This window comes from Cottoperca gobio, chromosome 20 (assembly GCF_900634415.1).
Source record: "Cottoperca gobio chromosome 20, fCotGob3.1, whole genome shotgun sequence".
Taxonomy (NCBI): Eukaryota; Metazoa; Chordata; class Actinopteri; order Perciformes; family Bovichtidae; genus Cottoperca; species Cottoperca gobio.
The window spans coordinates 1,544,873-1,569,970 of NC_041374.1; the positions used below are offsets into that span (position 1 = coordinate 1,544,873).

The 25,098-nt window shown below is 43.8% G+C and overlaps 1 protein-coding gene across 1 annotated transcript; it reads right to left on the bottom strand.

Annotated features, from left to right (window-relative positions):
* Positions 1-328: 328 nt before the first annotated feature.
* On the bottom strand, positions 329-13,080 carry LOC115025483 (gamma-aminobutyric acid receptor subunit rho-3-like). The gene is made up of 10 exons (XM_029457777.1): positions 12,944-13,080; positions 10,254-10,366; positions 4,568-4,635; positions 4,042-4,265; positions 3,651-3,733; positions 2,894-3,031; positions 2,534-2,686; positions 2,384-2,445; positions 1,758-1,889; positions 329-1,179 (listed from the first exon to the last, which is right to left on the bottom strand). Exons 1-10 carry the CDS (start codon positions 13,078-13,080, stop codon positions 877-879), a joined length of 1,413 nt encoding a protein of 470 aa, XP_029313637.1. The 3' UTR covers positions 329-876.
* Positions 13,081-25,098: the final 12,018 nt, after the last annotated feature.

A 25,098-nucleotide genomic window follows, 5' to 3' on the forward strand; every position in this document is an offset into this window, starting at 1 on the left:
AAATACCAACCACGTGTTAGCGTTGTGTTTTTAAATTTAAACTCCACATAAAATCTGCAAATTAAAGTATTTTAATTTGAGAAAATAGAGAAATGACCCCTAGATCAACAAAAAATCAAGAAATTAAAAAGATCCCATAATGTTTAAATTGCTACAGTATACCAGGGTTATAGCCAGGATTTCAAATTCTTGGTGGATTATTTTGTTAATCAAAATGACATAAATACGTATTATGCTTATAAAAGAGTGTTAGTTTTTAATTGAAACATTCCTGAAGGTTGCTAAATTGTTATTTTTTAAATTACAATATGGCTCTTAGGCACATAAATTCACTTTTGCATACTCATGAACAAGATACATTTAATGAGAAAATACATGTTCAGTAGTTGATGGCTGCACTCACATCATTCATCAAAAGGGGAAGGATCATTTCCCAAAAAAAGAACATTTTCACATAAATGTCATCCTAATTCAGTATTGCCCCGTGGCTAAGAAGTGAAATAACCTCTGCAAGTAGAAGCTTTGAGTATTACAAAATATGACTTACATGTACAGATTATTAAAGAATAACAAATTAGATTTCATTACTTGCCAAGTATAGGAATTCAACCCACTCCCATGAGACAAATGTCGGGTTGGAATTGTGCACAATTAATTAAGTTCCTACTCTGAGGAGCTGGAGTGCTTTTATCTCTCTTGTACAGAACATGATTAGTGATGAAGCCGGAGATGAAGGGGCTCCTGTGATCAAGAGTTAATTTAGTGAAGTGCCTGTGGAGCCCCGTGGAGAGGAGGAATCCCCCAGCATGCTCTTTGACTCAACACTTGGACTCTGTGAAAGTGTACCAGAGTTCACGGAGAGTTTGCAGCGCTGGATCAGGAGTACAGGCTCCAGTAGATGGTGTTAAAGAGCAGGTAGGACAGAGGGAAGGCCAGGCGCGAGTACGAGTCGATCATGTAGCTGTTGCTCACAAACAAGTCCACGTTTTCACGCAAGGACCGCTGCCGGCGGAGGCGAGTCCCCTCCATGGGCCGGATGTCTGGGTTCTGGGTGGGCGAGGTGCGGGGGTCAGAGGTCAGGGTGGGAGCCATGCGGGAGAACGGAGTCAGCTCAATGTCATTGTCATGGAAACAGCCGTCAAAGGCCATCGCCTGGCTGGCGTTGAAGGTGGATGGGATCTGAAACGGTACAGGAAGCATTCAGAAACACAGAATATGATGATGTGTGTTGTTTTCATATAGTTTACACTGTGTATACACATGTCCTTTACACATCCTCACATGAAAGAGAGTGATTAAAGCTGCTGTAATTAATATTGTTATATTAACAATTGATCAAATGTCCCAACAACTGGCCAAACCTAAAACAATATTCAGTTTATTGTAATTTAAGACAAAGAAAATCCTCAAATCTTCAGAATTTGAAGAAATGAAACCATGAAAAACGTGGCTTTTCTTGCATTAAATGACTTAAAAGCATCATATTTTAAGAGTTCTTGATATGTTTTAATATGTAAAGCTGTTAGATAAATGTAGTGGAGTAGAAGTATAAGTGTCATGAATACTCAAGTGAAGTACAAATACCTCTAATATATAATAACGTATAAACATTCCAGCACTGAAGATGGCAGACTGTAATGTCTCTGTTCGACCAGTAGAGTGAGACAGTTAAACATGTTATTCCCATGCTTCCCTCCCCGTTTTGTCTGAGTGTTGATGTGCGGTGTAATAATCCCTCTTTGGAAGCCTGAGCTGACCTTCCCCCTCTTCATCTTCCTCATCTCCTCCAGAGTGGTGCAGTAGTTCACGGCTGCGTATTCGATCACAGACAGGAAGACAAACAGGAAGCTGGTCCACAGGTAGATGTCCACCGCCTTCACGTACGACACCTGGACAACAAAGAGGCACATATTCACTGAGGAGTTGTGCAGGATGGACTCTGCACACATATGCACATATAAGAGAAAAGCTTATACAGTTATGTTTTATATGGTGCATTATTCTTTAAATTAACCCCACAGCTACAAACATATTCAAGATTTTGACCTTTTTGTCGTAATTATAGTGTCAAGTACCAAACTTTGGGACACTAGAACCATATTTGGATTAAAATAATAAATAAAACTTATGTAAACCAAAAAATATATATATACTAGAATGTCTTGAGCGATTTAAAAGATGATTTTTGGTTTATTTCCTCAGGTTGTTCCAGAGCCTCAGGCCCCTTTTCCCCTCTGGTTTTAAGTCTGGACTCTTACAGGCCCATATGGGAATAACAGATCTGAACTAGAGCCAAGTCAAGAAGAGCCAATATGAGCATGAAGACATGCAGAGGCCCAGTGCACCTGAACGCCTCTTGAACCCACACTAACACAGCTGTTACCTGAGGCATGGAGGAGGACACTCCAGTGATGATGGTGGACATTGTGAGCACCGTGGTTATACCTGCAGGAGGAGAGCACAGGCGTTTTTATTGCAGCTGTAGGACGAATAAAGGACTTCTAATCTGATCTAACACAATCTCTGACATTACCCAGAGAAACTCGTGCAGGGACGGCCCTCCTGTCGATCCAGAAGGACACCCAGGACAGGACGACCATCAGCATGGTGGGAAAGTACGTCTGCAGCATGAAGAAGAAGATATGCCTCCGCAGGATGAAGTTAATGAACAGACGATTGTACCAACCTGACAGACAGACACATCTCATTAGCATAACTTTGTGAAGGCTCAAACACAAACTGTTGACACAAAGTTGGAAGCAAACTAGTGTCTAAATTCCCAACGGTGTTTGATATGATTACTTTTTAGAGGCCTGAAGCGTTACCGTCTCTGATAACTGACTCGCCACTATTCTTGAAAAGCGCACACACACACACACACACACACACACACCAGTGCTGCTGTAGAAAGCCAGGCCACTGGAGGCGTGGAAATGCTCAATGAAGAACTGAGACAAGACGATCTCATCCGTCCTCAGAGAGTCGTTCCCATTCTTCCAGTAAAGCATCAGGTCGTTCTCATTATATGCATCTGTGGGGAGAGAGAGAGAGAGAGAGAGAGAGAGAGAGAGAGAGAGAGAGAGAGAGAGAGAGAGAGAGAGAGAGAGAGAGAGAGAGAGAGAGAGAGAGAGAGAGAGAGAGAGAGAGAGAGAGAGAGAGAGAGAGAGAGAGAGAGACAGAGAGAGAGAGAGAGAGAGAGAGGTGTTCAGTGTCATGAGATAAAGGGTAAAGATGAACTGAAGAGAGACAGAGACATGTTGCATGTGTTGCCAGTCGTCTGAGTTTATCCGGCTGTTTACTTATTTTCAGTGGTAGAAGAAGAACTCAGATCTTAGAAATACTTTGTTACAAGTAAAGGTCCTGCATTAAAGTCTTAAAAGTCCTAAAAGTAAAACTCATGAATGATCCATTTCAGATTATTGGATTCTTATTATTGATGCATTTTACTTAAAAGTGGCAACAGACAACATGTTTGCTTCAACTTATCATTATGAAGTAAATGTAATATAATATATAATGACATTATCTGAGCTTAGACTGTTCCCTATAAGCCTCTCTTACTCTTTTCTGTGTGTGTGTGTGTGTGTGTGTGTGTGTGTGTGTGTGTGTGTGTGTGTGTGTGTGTGTGTGTGTGTGTGTGTGCGTCTCACAGCTCTCCAGCTCAAGCGAGCAGTTCTGTGTGTCCAGAGGGAAGCTGCTGAAGTCCATGGAGCAGAGAGCCGTCACCGTGACCCTGAAACACAAACATCATCATGTCCAGGATATAGACCGCTCCTGCTGCTGCCAAAGTCTCAGACTCTCAGTTCTTCAGTCGACACGACATGAAGTGAAACAGTCGAGTGGGAAAATAGTAAATAAAGCAAAAAGGATGAGAAACAACAGAACTTCTGATACTTTAATTACATTATGAAAGCAGGACTGAGTATTTATATAATGTGGTATAACTGTGAATACTTCCACCACTGCTACGATTATTTGAATGGCTCAAGTCTTCTGCAGCAACACTGGAGTTTGTATGCCCCCCCCCCCCCACCCCCCCACCTGACGCTGTAGAGGATGTTCCCGTCGGGGTAAACCCGCAGCATGATGTTCTCCATGGTGGTGTCGTGGATGAAGGAGCGCTTGGAGTGGACGAAGAAGACGTCAGGAACCCAGATCTTCTTCACGAGCCTCGAGTCAAACGTCCTGCTCTGGTTGTTCCGGGACGGAAACGCCAGCCGCTCGTCTTTCCAGTAGTGCCGCAGGTACAGAGTTATGGTGAAGTCCTGCAGGACGCCACAGCAAAGACATCGTACTGATATTTAACTTGTGTTAATGAACTCATGTCGTCGTACATATGCTGTCATTTTAGATTAATGATCGGTCACTTGATTCATCGCTTCAAGTCACTTATTGAACCTTATCTATAATAATAAAGGTTAAAGGGGCTTTTTAAAGATAACATGAAATAAAGAAGAGTTTCTCTGCCACGTTCAGCAGTGAACAGAACATGAAGTCACTCCTCATCAGGTGTGTTCACCTGTCAGACAAAGCTGTAAATGAAGTGCAAGAGGTGTGAGATCCTCACCATGTTGACTTCTGAGATGCCGTCGATGCTCTCCACCTGCACATCAATGCCCACGGGGATGGCTGCACCTGAAAAGACATCATTACTTTGAAAGTCAATAACTCAAACTCATACATCAATGCAATAGTTCTGCTTGCAATAACACTGTATATGAGTTCAGCGTGAAAGCATTCTCTGCTCTCATGCACCCCCCGAGGTGCAGAAACCTCTGACCTGCAAAAACTCAACTCAAACTCTTGACACTTTTGCAGGTCATGCAACTACAAATTACTGACAAGTGGGTTAGGGTTAGGGTTAATACATTTCCAACAATATTCAGGAAAGAGTTGAAGGTGATGAAGTTGCATGAAATGAAATTATCATTAGACAATATTGTAATCATTTAGTTCTCAATGATAAGCACATGTTGAGTGATGAGATCAGAAAACCTCCGCAGAGACTTTTAGTGTCATACTTTGAGAGTAAAACTCTCCAGTAGCTTCACGTGTCTGTGCGGAAACATCGGCCGAACACTGGTAACATCCTGTCTTCACCACCGGCTCGCCGCAGCCATCAACATCTGGCCTCCACACGCCCACACTCCATCCGCCTCATTAGCAGATTAAGCTTGTTTAACCGCTAAACCTGAACAACCTGATTATTGCACACAAACAGAGCAGAAATAGCCAAACAGTACAACCCCCCCCGCCCCCCCTCCAAAATAAATCTGGCTCCCTGTTTCGCTGCTCTGCCACAAAGCAATCATGACCTGGCAAAGTTTGTGACGGAGGTTTGTAGACCCAGAAAGCAGCTGTGACGCCGCTCGGTGGTCTTTCTTCACCGCTGCGGCCTGCAGACTAAAGAGCTCATTGCTGACTCAGCAAAGATTTGTCTCATAAACGTGTCTATCTGTCCGTGTTAAAAGTTAAAGAATGAGCAAGCACACTGGATTTGTAAAGCCCTTCTCAAAACAGATGTTTCAAAAGGACAGGAAGAAGAAAGCGGAAGAGAGGAAGATAAAAGAGACCATATTAAAAACATGCCGACCCGAGTGTACAACTCTCAAAGTCCTGCTCTTCTTTGAGACTTTATCGGAGGCCATTTCTCAGGTCTCACCTTGGAACAGCTTGAAGTCCCGAAGACCTTAAGACCTGAAGCTACTCACAGAGGTCAGAGGTCAATTACTTTAAACATACAGACACATGACCATAGTAGTGCCTGGTACCGTATGTCAAAATGAATCCTAAAATAGATGCAGAGCCAACGGTGAGAAGCTGAAACTGGAGTTACGTGTGATTTACGGCCTCGCTGCATGCAGAGTTCTGGACCTGTCTTTAAGTTGAGACGAAGAAAAACAACACGGGGAACATGGAAAGCTAAACTTCATGGAAATCCATCCAATGGGTGTTGAGGATAACACGGGTAACACTTTAACCAAGTTAAATCTGAGTATTGTAATCTAAAGCAATGAGAATTCATTCAGTTTTGTCACTTTGACACTATTCTTTATAATTGTGTCTGTAGCTACAAAGGGTTGTTGTGCTTACAAACTATTTAAAAGCCTTCAGCTCAGTATTAACCTGCAGGAGTGGTCTGCAGTCTGGTCACTGTTGTGGTCTCAGAGGTCTCGCTTCAATCTGATTTTATTTAATTGAGCTCAAAGACCAAGAAAATAAAAAAGCCTTTTGACTGCAAATCACCAAAACCAAGTCTGCTGGTTTATGAATAAACACACACACACACACACACACACACACTGGTTGGGTCTGTGACCTCTGTCTGGACGTGGTTTACTGGATTACATTCCTGTTTTCACCCTCAAAGCCAAAGTAAACGAGTGGAAAGTGTCTGTGAGCTTTTTGTGGATGTAAAGTGTGTTAATTCCAGCCAGCAGCTCAATAAACACTTTCTTTAATGAAGTTCATCTGACAGCCAGGACCATAAAGCTCCTGCAGCAGTCCGGCTTTGTTCCGGCGTGAGCTCGTAAAAAAAGCCACCAGTGGTGCAGACCCAACAGTTAGCGTAGCCCCGACAACGAGCGCTCTTTGGTGGGAAAAAGCTGAAACAGAAGGTCGCTCGCTCGTCCGCTCTTCACTGCGTTACGTCTCCCATGTCACACCCACACACACTGTTTAAGGCCGGCTACACAGAGACACGTGCACAAACAAGTCAGGATTCAACCGCAGGTACACATTATATCATTAACACGCATGTCTCCTTCTATTGAATCCTTGTCATGCATACATTGAAGGAACTGACAGGATTACATTTCACTTGTACCCTATGAGATTACACGTGATAAATCAAACTGCTTGTTTTGGTTTCACTCACATCGCAGCCTCAGGTGGTCACATTTCTTTCTGCAGTATTGGGCAACCTCATTAGTGAGGTTATGTGATTGACAGCCTGTTTGTTAAGTGTCAGTGAAACATTGCTGCCGAGGTGCACTCTGCATGACCTGGCGATGAAAACCTGGATATTATTTCTGCCTGTGGTCATAAATAGCAGCAAAGTTCATCGTATATTGAACAGATTGTCCCGTAAATCACTTAATCCAGTTCTGGACTTATTTGTGTAAATGTGTGTAATTATGTGAGGAGACATACACATCTCGCCGGGCGCAGCTTTAAGGTCGTGTTGTTTTTGTTCCCAGAAATGTCTGTGTGCTCAGCGTTTTAAAGGGAGTCGTTTAATCCCGGAACACAGCGCACGCAGAAGGATCAATTCATGCAGTCATAAGCGGCGTGATGCAGGTTTAAGGTCGCAGGATGTCCAGCCCCCAAAGCCAGACTCCATGGAGGGTTTTTGTTTCGACTCCCCGTCATCAATAATGAAAGGAGGGGAAATGTGCAGAGGGATTAAGAGGTGCTGAACGTCAGACTCCTACACAATCCATACTGACTCAACCCAGCCATGCGTAACACTGACATGTAATCAAAGCTTTACAGCCTACACACACACACACACACACACACACACACACACACACACACACACACACACACACACACACACGCACACACACACACGCACACACACTGTGAGTTGAAGCCCACTTGCTACAAATAACTTGTGCTTTTCCTTTCATTGTGATGTATTTCTTTAAAGAATGTGGAGGTTTTGCACGATTGGTTGGACAAAACAAACATTCTGAAGGTCACAGTTGCATTATGGGAAATGTAGGATCCAGTGGAGTTTGAGCAACACGGACTGTTGCTTCGCTTTTGATCAATCTTTTTCAGATACATTCTTTTTTCAAACCACAACTCGCCATGTCATCTGAATTTTCTCTTTAAAACTGGAATATTTACACACAAACAGAAGGAGAACAGACTTTGGACGATGATTGAGTGGATTGTTTTAATGAATATAATGTATTTAAATGCGGTGAAAGGACAAACACAGTGGTAAACAAACCCCACCATCAATAGCAATGTTTCAAACTGCCAAACTTCTATAAATGAAATCTGTCAGTCAAAGTCTTGTTACCTGAACTCGCGGCCTCACGAGGTCAGACAGTGAAGAGCTGCAGCCAAAATAAACAAGTGTTTGGAAGGCCAACAGCACAACACATGCCAGTAAACCTGTTACAAGCATTTGGCCTCATGGTATCCAACTATAAAAGACCAAGATGGCCGATATAAAGTTTGTAGGGATTCATTTAAGTTTACTGACTTCCTTTAAATGTTGATCTCGATATAGAAATACGAGCAAGAAGTATTTCAGGACTCTGGTCCCTGGAGGGAATGGAATCCACACACACACACACACACACACACACACACACACACACACACACACACACACACACACCAGCTATAGGCTTATCTGAGACAGAAAAAGCTAAGATTTCCTTTCTGTGTAAAATTATAGTCCGTGGAAATGCGGCAGGGTTAGGGACAGACAGTGGTGCTTTTGTTGTCCCCACCCTGAACGACCGACAGCACCACAGACGCATGCAGGACACCAACCAACCATAGAGACAAGAAGGTGTGTGTGACTGTGTGGGTCAGAAACATTTAGTGCTGTACTTAAGTACACTTCTGAAGGTGCTTGTATTTAAGTCTTTTCATTTATCTGACGGCTTTAGTGATTTTACAAATGCGTATTTTCCCAGATATTCCAGTCAGTGAAGGATCTGAATACATCTCCCATCATTGGCCCAGACAGTAAGACAGTAACACGGTGACTTCTTTAAGTGATTGACATCGAACAGGAGGGTCAGCAGAAGTAGTTCCAGTCCAAAGTCAAGTTCATCATCGTGACAAAGTTTACTTTTAGATAAAAACTTGAAATGTTGTCTTAAGATCATTGGATCATTACATGTGAGTGCCATGCATCCTCTTGTGGTGGTGAAACTAATGAGTGTAAAAACCTCTCGGCTCAGGATCAATTATTGAGCGCGCAAACTCAAAACCACAGTTTAAATCCTGTTTATACCAACAGTCCTTTTAACTGCGACCAGAATCCTTTCCTAACCTCAGGACGTGTTCACACAGGCAATGCACTTAAACGGGACCACTGTGGGAGCGCCAACACAGAAGCCATGTGTCAAAACAAAGGAGAGAATACTTGCTGCTGTTACTTAACTTTCCACAGTTGTAAAATACAAATACTGTGCAGTGTTTTAACATCTGATGCTCATGGATCTAAGACCATCTTTTTTCTCGTTCTACCCCGAACACTTCCTGCAACTTTCCCTTATTTTTTTGCATCTTGCATGAAATGTGTGTCTGCATGCAGCTATTGTTGATTGTTTGACACTCTGATCTTCAGTGCAGACGTCAGCTTGTTTCCCACCCCTCCATCTGCTCCAGACCTGGAATATAATCCAGATTAACACACACACACACACACACACACACACACACACACACACACACACACACACACACACACACACACACACACACTATTTTGCTAAAGAAACACACAGGGACACAAAATCACATGTGAATGAGTTCAACTGTGTTTCAAATGCATTAACACACACACACAGACACACACACTCATGCACGCACGCACGCACGCACGCACGCACGCACGCACGCACGCTCGTGCTGCCTCACAATGGTTTAATCTGGGTCAGTGTTGGTGATTTTTTGGATTGACACATCCATTGTCTGGCTGACCCAGTGCCCATCATCACATCATCACACCAGTGCTTACGCATCATCAGCGTGGGACGAGGGCTGATTTCCTCTGTCGGAAGACGTGTGAGCAAGCGGATTAAATCAAAATGAAATGAGGTGTGCCTTTGTGTGTGCGTGGGCTTGTATTGCTGTCTTTGTGAGGACCAATGTCAGTTTTAAACAGTTGTGGTGAGGACATCACGGCCGGTCCTCACGAGGACGCTTTAAAGGTTAGGTTGGATTTTAAGGTCAAGGTTTAAGGTTTAGGGCTATCTCCAGTCATTTTAGTGAAACCCAATACAAAATGGGCTTTAATAAGATTTTTTATTATACAAAAAAAGATTTAAAAAGAAGGTTTTACATCTAAAAGGGTTACCTTACAGTTAAGTGTGGAATAAAACTAATATTGTTTTCCTCAAGGCAAGAATTAGGTTTAGTTTAGGAGCAGGTTAAGAGAAGGTCAGACTACATCACAGCAATGTAGCTGGGGGAATGTGTGTGTGAGTGTGTGTGTGTGTGTGTGTGTGTGTGTGTGTGTGTGTGTGTGTGTGTGTGTGCTTGTGTTTGTGTCTGACCTCCAAAGCCCGGTCTCATAGCGAAGTCGTGTTCCTCAATCCTCAGCAGCTGTTCACTTTTTATCAGCAATGTTTTGGTGCTGTCCTGCCTCTTCAGCTTGTGGTCAATACGTCTGCAGAGACAACACACACACACACACACACACACACACACACACACACACACACACACACACACACACACACACACACACACACACACACACACACACACACACACACACACACACACACACACACACAAACAGAGACAGACAGAGTGTTGAGTGATTACTTGTAATTGCAGGTTTTGATTAGAGAAAACACAGTTTGTGGATTTTCTCTCTTTGTCTCCCCCCCCCCACCCCTGCTGCTTGCTCTCATCCTGCCAAAACCATAACCTTAATCAAAGGCGTGGCTCCACCAACATGCACGCGTACACACGTGTGTTCTCTATCTCACACACAAAGTGTCCTCGGTGCTACTGCAGGACTCACACAACCAGCTGCAGATAAGAAGCATTTCACATTTCCCATAAGTCCTTTCTTCCTCAGCCGTCAGGATGCATGAGTAATAATAATCTAATGATGGTGTCATAGTATCAAAGCCACAGGGGAAATTAGATCCACGGTGTATCTTTGCACCAGAACATAATGTAGAGACATGTGTAGAAGATATCATTGAAATGGGAAAGAAATAAAAACAAAGAATGTGTATTTAAATAGAGTTAGGTGGGCAGCTCATCACACATCTCTTGCTGTCTCTGTTCAAGGATGCTTTCTGGTGTTGGATACTGAAGAAGACCATGATATGTGGTTGAAATGTCCTGAAAGTCAAAGGAAGTTTTTGGTCAAACTTCTATTTCAAAGGTCATGAACGAAGCTTAACAGCAATATCTAAATGTGACGTCACAGCGTGTGTGTTTTCACAACTGCACACGCCAAGAAATGCAATGTCCGTATTTGTGGACAGAGTTTGAGTGTTTTCGAGCGTTGACGTCCTCAGACGCACAAAGTAAACACATCGTGCACGTAAATAACCTTTAAACTGCTATACACGTCTGACATTCATCCAGGGAAACCCAGACGAGACAGAGTTTGTGATATAGAAGGTATAATTACAGCCTGAGCCCAGCTGCCTCTCAGCTGCAATACATGCTGCACCGTGTGTGTGTGTGTGTGTGTGTGTGTGCGTGTGTGTTTCTAGGAGGGGTAAACACACGTGCGGTGCAGGTGATCACAAAGTGGGAAAAGAGATGAAAGCTGTTAGACATTTTGAAAGTCACACATCTTGAGACTTTAAAATATCTAACTACACCCACACACACACACACACACACACACACACACACACACACACACACACACACTACACATGCTGGTCTCTAATACTGTGAGGTCAGACAATGTGTTTGAGCCAAATCCTGTCTCCATAATCCCTTAAATTAACCTTGAAACAAACACTACAATCCCCTAAAACAAACCAAATTCAACCCTAAATCAAACAAACTGAAGCTGAATCCTTCCAGCAGTGGAGGAAGAATTCACTTCCTGTACGACATTAAATTCAAAATAGTTTCCAATAACTCCATCAAACATTATAAGTGTGAGCACATCTCCTTCGTTACATTCCACCGCTGACTCATCTCTGTGTTGTTTCTGCGCTGCGTTTCCCACAGATCACCTGTCAATCAAACAGTGGGCTTTGGGCGGTGACATTGTTTCGTGGATCAACATGATATTGGTCGTCCTCGCTGCACACACACATCAGCTGTCCGTCTCTTGTGACAACGACTTTAAGAGAAGATTAACAGAAAGCCAGAGTTCACTGAACATGTAATAAAACACATTATAGCAAACTGAAATCTGCTTTCCCCACCTTAAACACATCATTTATAGTGTTATTATTAGTTATTTAATACATACAATGCACTCTTTGAAAGGTCAGTCCTCTGCTGTGAGCAATACCGACACGGTCAAAGAAGTAATGCTGCGATCTCACTTCCTAAAATAAAACGATCTAACGAGAAGTGTTCAGGTCGTTTGTGGTTTTTATGTGGAACAGTGAAGTGAAAGTGAAGCAGCCATGGGAGATGTGTTCGTTAGAAGAGCGCAGCTTCCTCACAAACCACAGAATAAACTGGAAGAATTAGAAAGAAGTGAGTTTATCAGACCGCAGCTCCTCCTCAACGCTACATTAATCGTTTGTAGCTTAACACGTCACCATTTGTGAAAGTTGGCGAAACTCTCGCGAGACCTGATGCCCGACAACCTCTCCTAACATTAACCAGAGGGGTACCATCTAGACACGACCCCTGAACCTACCGCCAAGCTGTAGGGGATTGAGTTGCATTGTGGGTAATGCATCTTTATCCTTTTTCTTTAACACTTTCCAACGTGAGTCCAACTCCAATTTCAAGCACATGTCAAAATCTTAATTTGTCCATCTGTAGTTTGTTTCAGTGCTAATGCTAACATGCTAACATGCTAACATTACAGTGGTGGCTCCAGATGAATGTGTATCTGTTGGACCTCCTATATATGAACATGCTGATGTTAACTGTGATAATATATCAGTGTTAGTTTGTTGTGCTGCCCCCAAGTGGCCAAGAAATGAAGATGTCAGACGCACAAACAGTCGAGAACAAACCGACTCATCACCCGCACGACCGTGACAAATGTGTGTGTGAACTGTGTGGATCTGCGTCTCACCCTCCAAACTTGAACTTGCTGTTCTCCCCGAGGAAGACCTTCTTGTGCTTCCTGCGTCCGGTGCTGCGACCACCGGTCACCATGACGACGAGGCTGGCAGCGGCCAGAGCCAGGCAAGCCAGAACATCCACCTTCATGTTTCACAGGTGTCCCCGCCACAACGGCAGCATCGCCTGCAGCACCGACCCCACCGGCTCGCCGTCCACGCCGCCCTGCAGACTAGCGCTGGTGGTTTTGGTCAAACATCCCAACCAGAGAGCTCCAGACTGAAGGCAGGACTTCCAAACAAGGCAAATACATGAGTGAAGTCTTCTCTTAAGTGCATGTATGTGTTCCTATGTGCATGTAGCTCCCCAGTCTGCAGCTTAGCATCCCGGCTGCGATGATCTCCAGGACTCTTTCCCTCCAGCTTCATTTAGTCCTCCTACCGCTCTCGCCGTCTGCCTCTGTTTGTTCTGTCGTCGTGTTTTTGTGGATATTTCCATCTCTGATTAAAATCGATATGAATCTATTCCTCGCGGTGATAGAGGAATGACACTAATTCCACCCTAATCCTCTTATCTATGGCCACAGCAATCTTTCACTAACCTACAAACAGTCACACACACATCCATCAGTAATCAGGATTTTCTCAGCGGGACAATACAAAAAACAGGCACCTGGTGTGATTATATGGATTATATGAAGTTGGCACACACCTCCACATCGTGTGTGTGTGTGTGTGTGTGTGTGTGTGTGTGTGTGTGTGTGTGTGTGTGCAGAGTTTAGTTATGCACGAAAATCGGCTGGAATTTAATCCGAGCGGGAATGGAGAGAGCTGCATCGAAATCCAGCCTCACAGCCTTCCTCAGTTTACACCTCTGGAAGACAGAACACACACACACACACACACACACACACACACACACACACACACACACACACACACACACACACACACACACACACACACACACACACACAGATGTGTACAGAGGTTCCATGTGGCTTTTGTCAATTGAGGAGTTTGAGGAATCATTCGCACCTCAAACTGTGTTTTAGTGACTTTAACATTTAATGTGTTTTTACTTATTTTACAGCTTCATGATCACAAGAGACCCAAAGCGTGTCGTGTTCACGTCTGTACAAAGCAAGAATATGTTTTTAAAGAGTAACCCAGCACACGACTGAACGGCAGGGTTTGACTGCCCTCTCTGGTTGAAACGTTGCACCTGCAGCCGCACCCATCAGTGACATCACGGCGTCCTGTGGCACCCGGAGCACACGTGTCTCCGTGATTAGATGAGAAGTTAACTGGAGGTCAGCGAAGAAGCTCGGAGCTGCTGTGAAGCTGTTTTTTCAAAGAGTTGTTCCAGAGACCGTTTTAGAAATAAGAATAAATAATATTTCCTGTTTGTGTCACGGGGGTGTCACTGCCAGGCAGGTCTGAGTGGAGAAGATGGATTTAGTCATCTCCTCCTCCAGTCTCTCTAGGAGCTTGTTCTTCACACAAAGAGGAGACTACATTTAAAGATCCTGGTGCAGTCATGAAGCAGGACGCTCCTGCACATTTTATACATATTTCCAAACAAATTCACAATTCTAAAAGTAGAACAAAGCGACCGCCTGGTTGTTTGTTCAGACTTGTCTCGCTCTATTGATCACAGCTCATTATCTACGTATTGTTAGTTTGAAACAGAGCAACAGTGATTACGTTCTGTTCGATTGATTGTTAAGGATGCAGCAGCACTAACTATTATGCAGTGAGAGGTGAAAGTCTTTCCCACCACTTGTCCCTGTGACCCCCCGTCGGACTCATGTTCAACTTCCATGTGTGTAACGACGGCTTCACGGAAAAAGAGAACAAAGTACTCACCAAAAACTTCCCGGTTACTCATCTGTAACTGGAACTTCTTTCTGCAGCAGGCCAGATGATGACTGAATAATGACGTATCGATGACTGAGAGGAAACACGTTCCTTTACTGTACAACACGACCTCACTGTAATAAAGTGCTGGACTGTTTGTATGTAAAGGTTCGTAGATAAAACTTAAAGTTGGTGTGTGAGTTATGGTCGTGATTGGTCTGTGCATTGTTGACTGTTCGAGATGCAGCACATGGCACACAGCGTGCCCCAGAACACCTCTGCTCTTTGAAAGCAAACCCCACTGACATTTAATGGAGAGGAAACATTGACTTCTATGGAGGGTCGTGTGTGTGTGTGTGTGTGCGCTTGCCAATCACAACCAAACTCCACCCATTCAGAGGGTGTGTGTGTGTGTGTGTGTGTGTGTGAGTAGCGACCGAACCCTCCCTGCATAACCATGTGTGTGTCGATATGTTTGTGTAGGAGTGTGTGTGTGCTGCCTATTCTCTAAATAACCTGTTGATCCAGTCAAGCTAACTCTCTCTCCGCCTCAGGAGGCTCCTCTTCCTCCTTCTCCCCGGGATCTCATCTGAACTGGAGCTCTGCTGAGTCACTGTAAGTGTTTTCCCAGCTTTCACTCACATTTCCACGCACGTCACTGACAGATGGCACTGATTTCAGTCCTGTAGCAGCGCGGTGTGATAGAGCAGGTCTGTAAAAAGTTGTCTTTTGAAGTCATCGGGAGAAGTTTGACTGGATGTCCAGGAGCTTTTGTAAGTTATTGCTTTTTCTATATACAGAGCTTTTTCACAGGAAAACTACAGCTACTCATACTAAAGACTAAGGACACTTGTATGAGGAGTTTAAGGTCTAGAACAATTCAGACAGCAGCTAAAAGAAGGAACTTTATAACTGTGTAGGAGCAGTGAAGTGAAGATGAAGATGATGATGATGATGATGCAGAGAAACTTAAACATTTTATGAGCTGGTGACACACAAACTTAAATCAGTGAGCGTCTTGATGGGAGATGCTTCATGGAGGCTGAACTGGTTGTTCACATACAAGACATTAAGTTCAGTCAAAGATATATATATATATATATATATATATATATATATATATATATATATATATATATAGAGAAGTATATATATATATATATATATATATATATAGAGAAGTATATATATATATATATATATATATATATAGAGAAGTATATATATATATATATATATATATATATATATATATAGAGAAGTATATATATATATATATATATATATATATATATAAAACAAGTTAAAGCTGATGTTTTTATATATTTTAATATACGTAATCCTGCGTGGGATGGGCAGCAGCATAAAGTTTAAGGACTACAACTTGTTTTGAGATCAAAGAGTTATGGCTGCCGTCTTAATAACTGATAGGTGTTATAAATAAAGAATAAGGTGTTACTAAATGTTTTACAGAGTGAACGTTGAGTTTAAGATAAGGTGCGAGTGCACCTCAGGTGAAAGGTTTATAGTTAGTGTCTTAATAAAAGGTGTCATTAAATCGTCAACGTTTTGTTGACTTATTGTATTTGATTGTATTTGTTGTAAAGTTTTAATGTCACATTGTAAATAACCTGGGACCAATGAAAGAGTTGTTTGTGTTTTAACTCGAATCAATGTTATACGTATACGCAAGAAGAATGAAATGTGCGTCGCTTCACCTCATCTGACCCTGAAAGGTCAAATGTTCTCCGTTACATCACTTATTAAGTGTAATCCTGCACACTTGCACCGATACTGTGACCTGAAACCTTCTGCAGTGCATACCAAAAGGTTTTGTCTTTTTGTTCCAAGGAACAAAAGTCATCCGTCGGCTCTTTGAGAAAAATGGACAAACTTGTTTTGTTGCAGGACACAAGCAAACACAAAAGTTGGCGCTCCCCCGCTCCCCCGCTCAGCCGTTGCTGCACTTTCACTCTGTTACCAAGAGGAAATATTTGGAATAAATCCAAGCGCTGGCCTTCTTCTTCAGCCAACGGAAAACCATGGGTAGTAAACCTGAGATAAAGTGCTTCTTCTGTTCTGTAAAACACCTAATGAGGGAATTGGCTTCGGCGCCAATGCAGGACGGATCCAACGTAAACACATGAAGACAATGTCAGCGGCTGCACGCCCGGCTCCCCTCCTACCAACAAACACTTCATCATCATCAAACTCACTTTCTTTGTTTTAAACAGTAGTGAACTTCCTTATCCAGTAAGACTGACTGACGGATTTATCAGCGGCCGTGCACTTCACATTTCAGCGCGCTCTTTGATAGACGGGTACCAAGTTCACCTGTTTGTTTTGGAGAGTTAAGATAGTGTCGAGATAACGAGAGGATTTATTGTGCATGAACAAAGATGCATCCTCTTCCTTCACGCTTCACAAACCTCTGGAGATAGAAAGAAGGGCTCGATACGGAGGATTAGATATAACAGATGCAAAGTATGTGCAGGGCATCGGCTGCAAATCTCACTTCTATTTTTCGGTGCTGAAAAAGGGTTTGAGAGTGAAGACAGACGAATCCTCACCGCACATCGCAGGATCAAACGTGAAGTCTCAGAAAGCTGCACATGTTCTGTCACGTTCTATACTGGATGTCTTCCTGTGTCCATTTCATCAGGAAGGTGCCTCTAATTATGCTTTTTCTCTTCCTTTTTCCGTGTGTGTGTGTGTGTGTGTGTGTGTGTGTGTGTGTGTGTGTGATGTGTGTGTGTGATGCCAAACCACCCAGAGAGATCCAAGGAAAGAAAAAACCTGCCGGAAGGGAGAGAAAAAACCCTCGGCTGAAATCGCCACAGTAAAAGAAGCATGGACTGAAGAGCTGCGTGTGTTTCTGTGTGTCTGCCCGAGTCGTACATGCGCACAGCCGAAAGGAAATCATGTCAGTGATACACACCTGGGCCTGTTTCCTCCTCTGTATCAGCTTCACCACGCAGGACAAAACCCCAGGTAAGACACAAACGCCTCTTTGTCCGGCAGCTTTAACCGATCTGTAAGCAACGCTCTCAGAGAAAGAGTTTCTCTGCAGAACCGGATCCACAGAATGCAGTTTGTAAAATAATCTTTGCATCTTGAACTTGTACAATTGGGGGATTTTCTTTCTTTCTGCAATGCGAGAACTGTCCCAAACTACTCGGATGGCTTATTCAAACTTTTCCCCGACATTAACTCCTGACGTCAGGTATGAACTCAGGATGGAAATATTCTCCCACCACAGCAAGTGAAGCAGCAGTGAAGCAGCTGGGCTTCAAGGAAGAGTCTGTTCTTAGTTTATAGCTCCGCTCATCATTCCTGAGAGTTAAGGTAACATGTGGGCTTCACTGCAGACAGACAGGAAGAAGGTAAACTGTTAATGTGTTAAATCTAATATGCTAAATATAAAATGTAAGAGCGACACGAAGGAGCTGCTCCTCCGATCCTTTCTTCTTCTTCATGACATGTATATAAATATATTTACCTTATATAAGTTCCCTTCCCTTTTGCTTTTCAAACTGTCTTTATGTGATTCCTAAGATGTGGAACAGTTTTACAACAGAATCTATGTGTTGGAGATATCATCCACTAAATAAGAACCTAAGTTCAGAGACATCTTACCAAACATTTCTACATTTAGTTGAAAATGAAAAGTGTGCATCGTCGCTCCACGCTGCTGACTTGAAGGCAGATTGAAAAGCCGGCTGTGAAACAGAAGAGAGAAGCGATATTGTTCAAACGCACCAGAGACAGACATTTACGAGATAACAGAGCACATTTTCCTGGAAGACATTCCTGACGTCGGACTTGAAAAGTGACAGATGATTGCGTAACGAATAAATAAAGAGAGAAGTTCAAAGCTGGCCGATAACTGCGTCAAAGTGTCTGGCATTGGAAAGTCGTGCGGGCAGAAGGGGACCGTGGCTTTAAAAAGGCTTTACAGCGAGTAGGAACACGACCTTCCACTGACCTCTGCAGAAACACAGAGAGCTCTAGAATACAGCGAGCGTAAGACGATGACATTAAAGTCACATTCCCACAACAGGAAGGAATAAACCTCTACAGCCCGACTGTTCTGGAGACTGATGACATTACCTGACATGTCTTTCCATTTCGAAAGTTATTAAGATTGTGCTATCGCTAGATTTGTAATCTCCTTTTGAAGTACTCATCTGCTTCGTTATCAGTGAAAGTACATAACTGGATTGGAGAGTGTTATTAAATAATGGCGTGTGTGAAGTTCACACTTTGTTGGCTACTTTGAGGGAATTGGTGTTTGCTCAGCAGATTGTTTAAAAGCACAAAGACTTTCTGCAAGGGCACCAAATGTCACGCTGCTGAGTGACAGGAGCCGACTGTCACCTGGCTGCCAGGCAGGTGAACCGGCTGGCTGCTTTGTTACATCCTGCAGGTGGGAGTCAGAGGTCTGAGTCACTACAAAGCCACAAAGACAGACAGGAACAGCTGTGAACACGAAGTGGCAGAGTCAGTCATAACACAGTGGAGGAATGAGGCGGGGACGGTGCTGAAAGAAGCACTCGGGTGATAAACCAAATTAATCCCTCTGGTTATTCATCTGTTGTCATTCCAGTAACTTTCATGCACTCATGCGAAAACATACGGAGTACAAACAAACAAATGATTATCTGACAGACGTTGGCCGCAAACCAACGATGTGATTCCAGTTTTGGCTCGAGCGTCTTCCAACCGTCGTCCTGAAACGGTTCATCAAACCCTGTGTGTTTGAGCAGGACACACTGTTTGTACACAGAACCACCAATGTTGCACTATTTGTGTTTTTATTTTCAAGGGCCAGTAACGAGGAATATGATCGAATTGTGTTTTTCAATCATTTGAACGAGTCGCACACCGTTCAGTCTGTGGGCCTGCTAAACATCACGGCTGTAGGAGTTATACTTCTGAAGATATTGAACCCTAAACATGGCTTCCCGTCTAAGAAGTTTTATTTCAGGGTGTGAAAATATGCGACAGAATGTATTGTTTGGTGTCTAATAGCATACACTTAAAGTTCACAGTCTCACATGCAAACAACTGATTTGACGCGCACTGTTTGAAGCTCCTGACTGGAACATTTGACTAAAATCCAACAAGAGATCCGAGCTGAGAACCTCGTGACTAACTTGTTCTGGCTCCAGGCTTTAGACAGGTTCCTTTCTTGCCGACGACGACATGACTTTTGGGTGGTGCCCTAAAGAGCTTAAACATGCTTAAAGAATAAGTTCACAATGTCTCAAATGTGTCTTCGCCGGTGACTTCCTGTTCTGTGTCAATCATGTGTCACCGCTGTGCACTCCCCGCTGCTCACTTCACACATCATCACTGAAGAGTTTGTCACTAAATGTTCATTGTGGTGGAAATAACTAAATACATTTCATCAAGTGGAGGACTGAAGTACTTTTCCTCCGCTGCATCTCAGAGACAAATACTGACAAATATAGGGAGTACTTTATATTTGTACATATTAAAACGTATGATAAATGATGGCTGGCTGAAACTGTGAGATCATTCAATAAGACTCCAGAAGATGTTCATGATATCAAAGCACATGTTCTGCTTGAAACCATAGTCTATAAAAGATAGACGACATCACAGCTCCCTAAAAGTGAAACGTCGTGATCGCCCCCTGGTGGCTGGCTGCAATATAGGTCATAAATCCCGCCCCCTGCATGTTAGCAGATGGGGTGTCAGACAGACTAAAAGGTCAAAGTACACGTGAAATGCACAGTTCCCACAGACGGTTCATTCATATGACGCTGTATGTTCAAGTGTATGATACGATCATGACAGATGAACCGTCACAGTAGGTTCACAGGTGAGTTTGTTGGACTGCAGTCTGAACCACATGAAACCATCAGGTTGGATCAGCAGGGACTTCTGATAGGCAGCGTCTCACCTGTCTCACCTGGACTCTCCTGTCTCACCTGTCTCACCTGTCTCACCTGTCTCAACTGTCTCACCTGGACTCTCCTCGTCTTCTTTCAGATGTCATTGTGACGTGCTTCGTCTCGGAGGAGTGCCTGCTGCCCTGCAGCTTCCAGCCGGGCAGCGAAGAGACCATCGAGTGGTTCAAACAGGAAGTGGTGGTGTACAAATTTGAGCGGGAAGAAGACGATGGCGATGGCGATGGCGATGACGATGGCGATGACGATGACGATGACAGCAGCGAGGAAGAACACAGCAGCGAAGATCACTTTGAGCACGAGCTGTTTGCCGGCCGTGCCTCCATTTTCCCGCAATTGATATCCCGCGGCAACGCCACGCTGATCCTCCAGAGGACTGGTCTGAAGGACAGAGGCATGTACAGGTGTCACGTGCGCACCTCGAACAGCGAACACAACGCTAAGGTCATCGTGAAGGTGGAAGGTGAGTTTATGAAAAGAATGCAGTCACAGAGAACATGTTGGTCGTTGAAAAGGTTTCTCCATCAGACAGAAACTATTGAAGCTAAACAATCATCCACTGAGGACATTCTGCATTCCCATCCTTTTGAGCATGTTAGCATGCTGAGGTTAGCATGCTGAGGTTAGCATGCTGAGGTTAGCATGCTGAGGTTAGCATGCTGAGGTTAGCATGCTGAGGTTAGCATTCAGCTCAAAGTCTCCCAGAGGCGCCGACATGCTGTATGACTCTTAGTCTGATTGTATAATTCCCTACTTTTATTTTGAATACCAGGTGTGTAATTACTTTCTGCACACAGATGTCCACGCCACCATTTGTTTTCTAGCACACACACCCTCGAGGAGGCTCTGTAATGAAGGCAACATTGGGGCACTTTGGAAGTTTTAAAAATAACATTCAGGTGTTTGTGAGAACTGTGTGTGGTAGGATGGTTTTACCAGAGCTCTCATGTTATCTGCATGAGGATGATGTCAGGCTATATCAGGCTCTGGCATTTAGAGTCTGTCATCAGGGGCTGCTGGGAAACATTTCAGCATGCTGTGAGTGTCTTTGTGTGTGTGTGCAGCACCCATCCAACGGCTGACCCTGGAGCTGTCCAGGCTGAGTGGCTACGAGGAGATGAAGTGCACCGTCCGGGATGTCTTCCCGGCCCCTCGCGTAACCTGGGCGACCGAGCCGGCCACTTTCGAGGACCTCCGACCGGTCACACGCATGCTGGCCGATAAAGTCACCGGGCTGTACACGGTGGACAGCCGCCTCAAGAGGCTGAATGGACAACCTGACCTCATCTACATCTGTAAGGTCACGACTTCCTACGGGGGTCTGGCCTGGAGCGCCTCACTCAGGGAGAGAGGTACAAATAACTGACAAGCAGGTTCATGTTGAAGGATGTAGGCACGCAAACAACTCGTGTTTCTTCCAAGAAAAACAATATTCCTCATCGATAGTCTCCTAAAACCATGAAAGAAGCGAACATAAAATCAAATATGACACATTAGATATGGTGCAGATGTACGTACAATATTTATAAATCAAGTCTCTTGCCTTCGCTCTCTGGTAGAAATAAGAGGAACTGAAGGGAGGGACCTGACCGTCCCCTGCTCCGCCCCTCCTTACCTGAACAACCCCTTCCTCCACTGGAGCTTCTCCAACGGCGAGGACCCCTCCCACATCCTCACCTACGACAGCCAGTCGGGGAACAGCGTCTCCTCGCCGCCCTGGGACAACCACGTGGAGCTGGACGGCTTCAGGGTCCCGTTTGGAGACGGGTCCCTGCGACTGATGGACCCCAAACACTCGGAGCACACGGGCAGCTACACCTGCGTGTTCTCTGTGCCTCGCAACACTCACACCGAACGCACCGATGTCACCATCGACAGCGCTAACGGTGAGGTCAACAAACACTTTCTATCAAACAGACATGTTGAAGCATGAACTTCTTTATTAAAGGTACTGCGCTCAAACACAGACCGCCCACCTCTCTGCAGGCGTCCATGTCTTTAGTTCATGTGTGTCACTTTAATACAGTAGTAATAGTACTTTGTACCTGTGTGCAGATATGCGTAGTACTTCAGACCAGCCATCTTATTGGTGGATTGTGGGTCTGGTACTGGCAGTGCTGGTTCTCGCTCTGGCCGGCATGCTGGCCTACCTGAAGGTGAAAGGTAAAGATTGTCAAAGAGTGTGTGTGTGTGTGTGTGTGTGTGTGTGTGTGTGTGTGTGTGTGTGTGTGTGTGTGTGTGTGTGTGTGTGTCAATGGATTATAAACAGAAAATAAGTGTTCATAAAGGAATGTAAATATCCACACCAGTCACCACTAATCTGGGTCATGCCTGTTTATAAAGCGTTATCAAGATGCATTCTAGGAAATGTAGGCCGTCACTAAATGAAGGACTTGTTTAGATGTGCTAAATCACATTTTAGAGGCTGTACAAGTGTTTGTTTTGAATTCAGAGTAAATTATTGTCATTCTCACATCATTGTGTTTGTCCAATCTGTTTTTAGGAGGCAGCTCAAAGCCCAGGAACGACCCTGAAGAGGTGACAGAGCTGCATCTCGTCAAAGGTTGGTCAAATATCAGCTGCATTACCAAACCCAGACACAAGATGGAGCCCGAGAATAACTTACGCTCACTGCTAACCTACCCTCATTGATATTAATGGGAGGACACGAGTCTCCAACACTTCATGGTACCTGAACTAAGAATGAAACTTTCTTTTTAATGAGAAACCTTACAAACAACAAAAGGGCAGCAAAAACAAATAAATGAAATATAAAATCAGCCGTTAGCGTAGCTTAAGCCTGGAAACAGGGAAACAGCTGGCTTATCTTTTACATTACATTACAGGTCATTTAGTACAGTGGTCCCCAACCACCGGTCTGCGGGCCGGTACCGGTCCGTGGGTCATTTGGTACCGGGCCGTACAGAAAGATTGAATAAAAAAATATTTTATTTTGAAAAATCACCGGATACATCTGTCTGTGCGTCTGTGTCTCTTGACACTCGTCTCAGTCACGTGATACTTTACTTCAAAAGGTGCTGTCAGAGCTCCGTGCGACGGGGGGACGGGCGCCGGGGACGGGTGCTATCAGATCCGTGCTCCGTGCTGTCGGACCAAAAGTCAGGGGCATCTAGGAGCGCGATTAATCTGCGTTAATATTTGTAACCATTATTTCTTCTGTGATTAATTAATCGAAATTAACGCGTTAATTCGACAGCCCTAATATATATATATATATATATATATATATATATATATATATATATATATATATATATATATTAATAAATCACGATTGTAACAGAATTAAAACGACTTCCGCTAATAACAATCGATCGCTGCGCCGGGAGCATCCACTTCGGCAATGTTCGGGCGCCGCCAGTGTTGGTCTGCGTTGAAGCGTCAATTATCACGAGAAAGAACGGACAACAATCGATCGCCAAGGATAATTGTGAAGCGATGTGGGGTCGTCTCCAAATCTAGCTTTCTGTGGCCAAAAGAGGATAAAATGTCGCGTTTATGGACAAGACAAGTGCGTCGATGAAACCGACGATTTGTGCAGACGGATCCCCCTCCACGGACATAACAAGTCCATGCAGGCGCGACCACGTGTCAGGTCAGCTGGACTGCAAGTTCCAATCCATGTTGGTTGTTCCAAAGGTCAGCATCATAATATTTAAATATTGATATGTAAGATACAGATACACATATTATATTATATTTATACATATAATATATAATGCTTGATTATAAAACATCTCTTTTGCAGAGTATGTTACTGAACTCTTGACCGAGACTCAAAGCAATGTTGATGAGGAACCTTTGGAAGTCCCAGCTCCACTCAGCAGTCGGTGGGAAGAACCAAACAAGAGCGACGCTGTTGTGCTGCATAGAAGAAGACTCAAATCACTGAACTGACATTGAGTTTTGTTATTGACTCTAATAAAGTGCACCATGTCCCTCATATTCATTGAGTTCCTCCACGACATCCTTTTCTTGGCAGCAGCTTGCTTCCATAATTGTACAGTTTTCAGATGTACACAAAATGTAATATTCAGAATAATAGGCAGCCGTGAGACAGTCAGTACACAGACTATACTTTATAAAGCAGCGCTGTCCTCCGCTCTGTTTGTTAGCTCATAGCTAATGCTTTATATACAGCTCGTAACATATGACGTTTGACATCAGACACAACGATAGAACCTCAACCGCAGAAACTTTGAGAGAGAATCAAGTTATCAAGCTTTACAGACGTCGATGTGTCCAAGTAGAGAAGTGATTGAATATTTAGCGATCGAGCAATTTGCGGACAACTAGTCGGGTTCATAACAATTCTCGCTAGCAAGCTATCGATCTATTTACGATCGAGGATA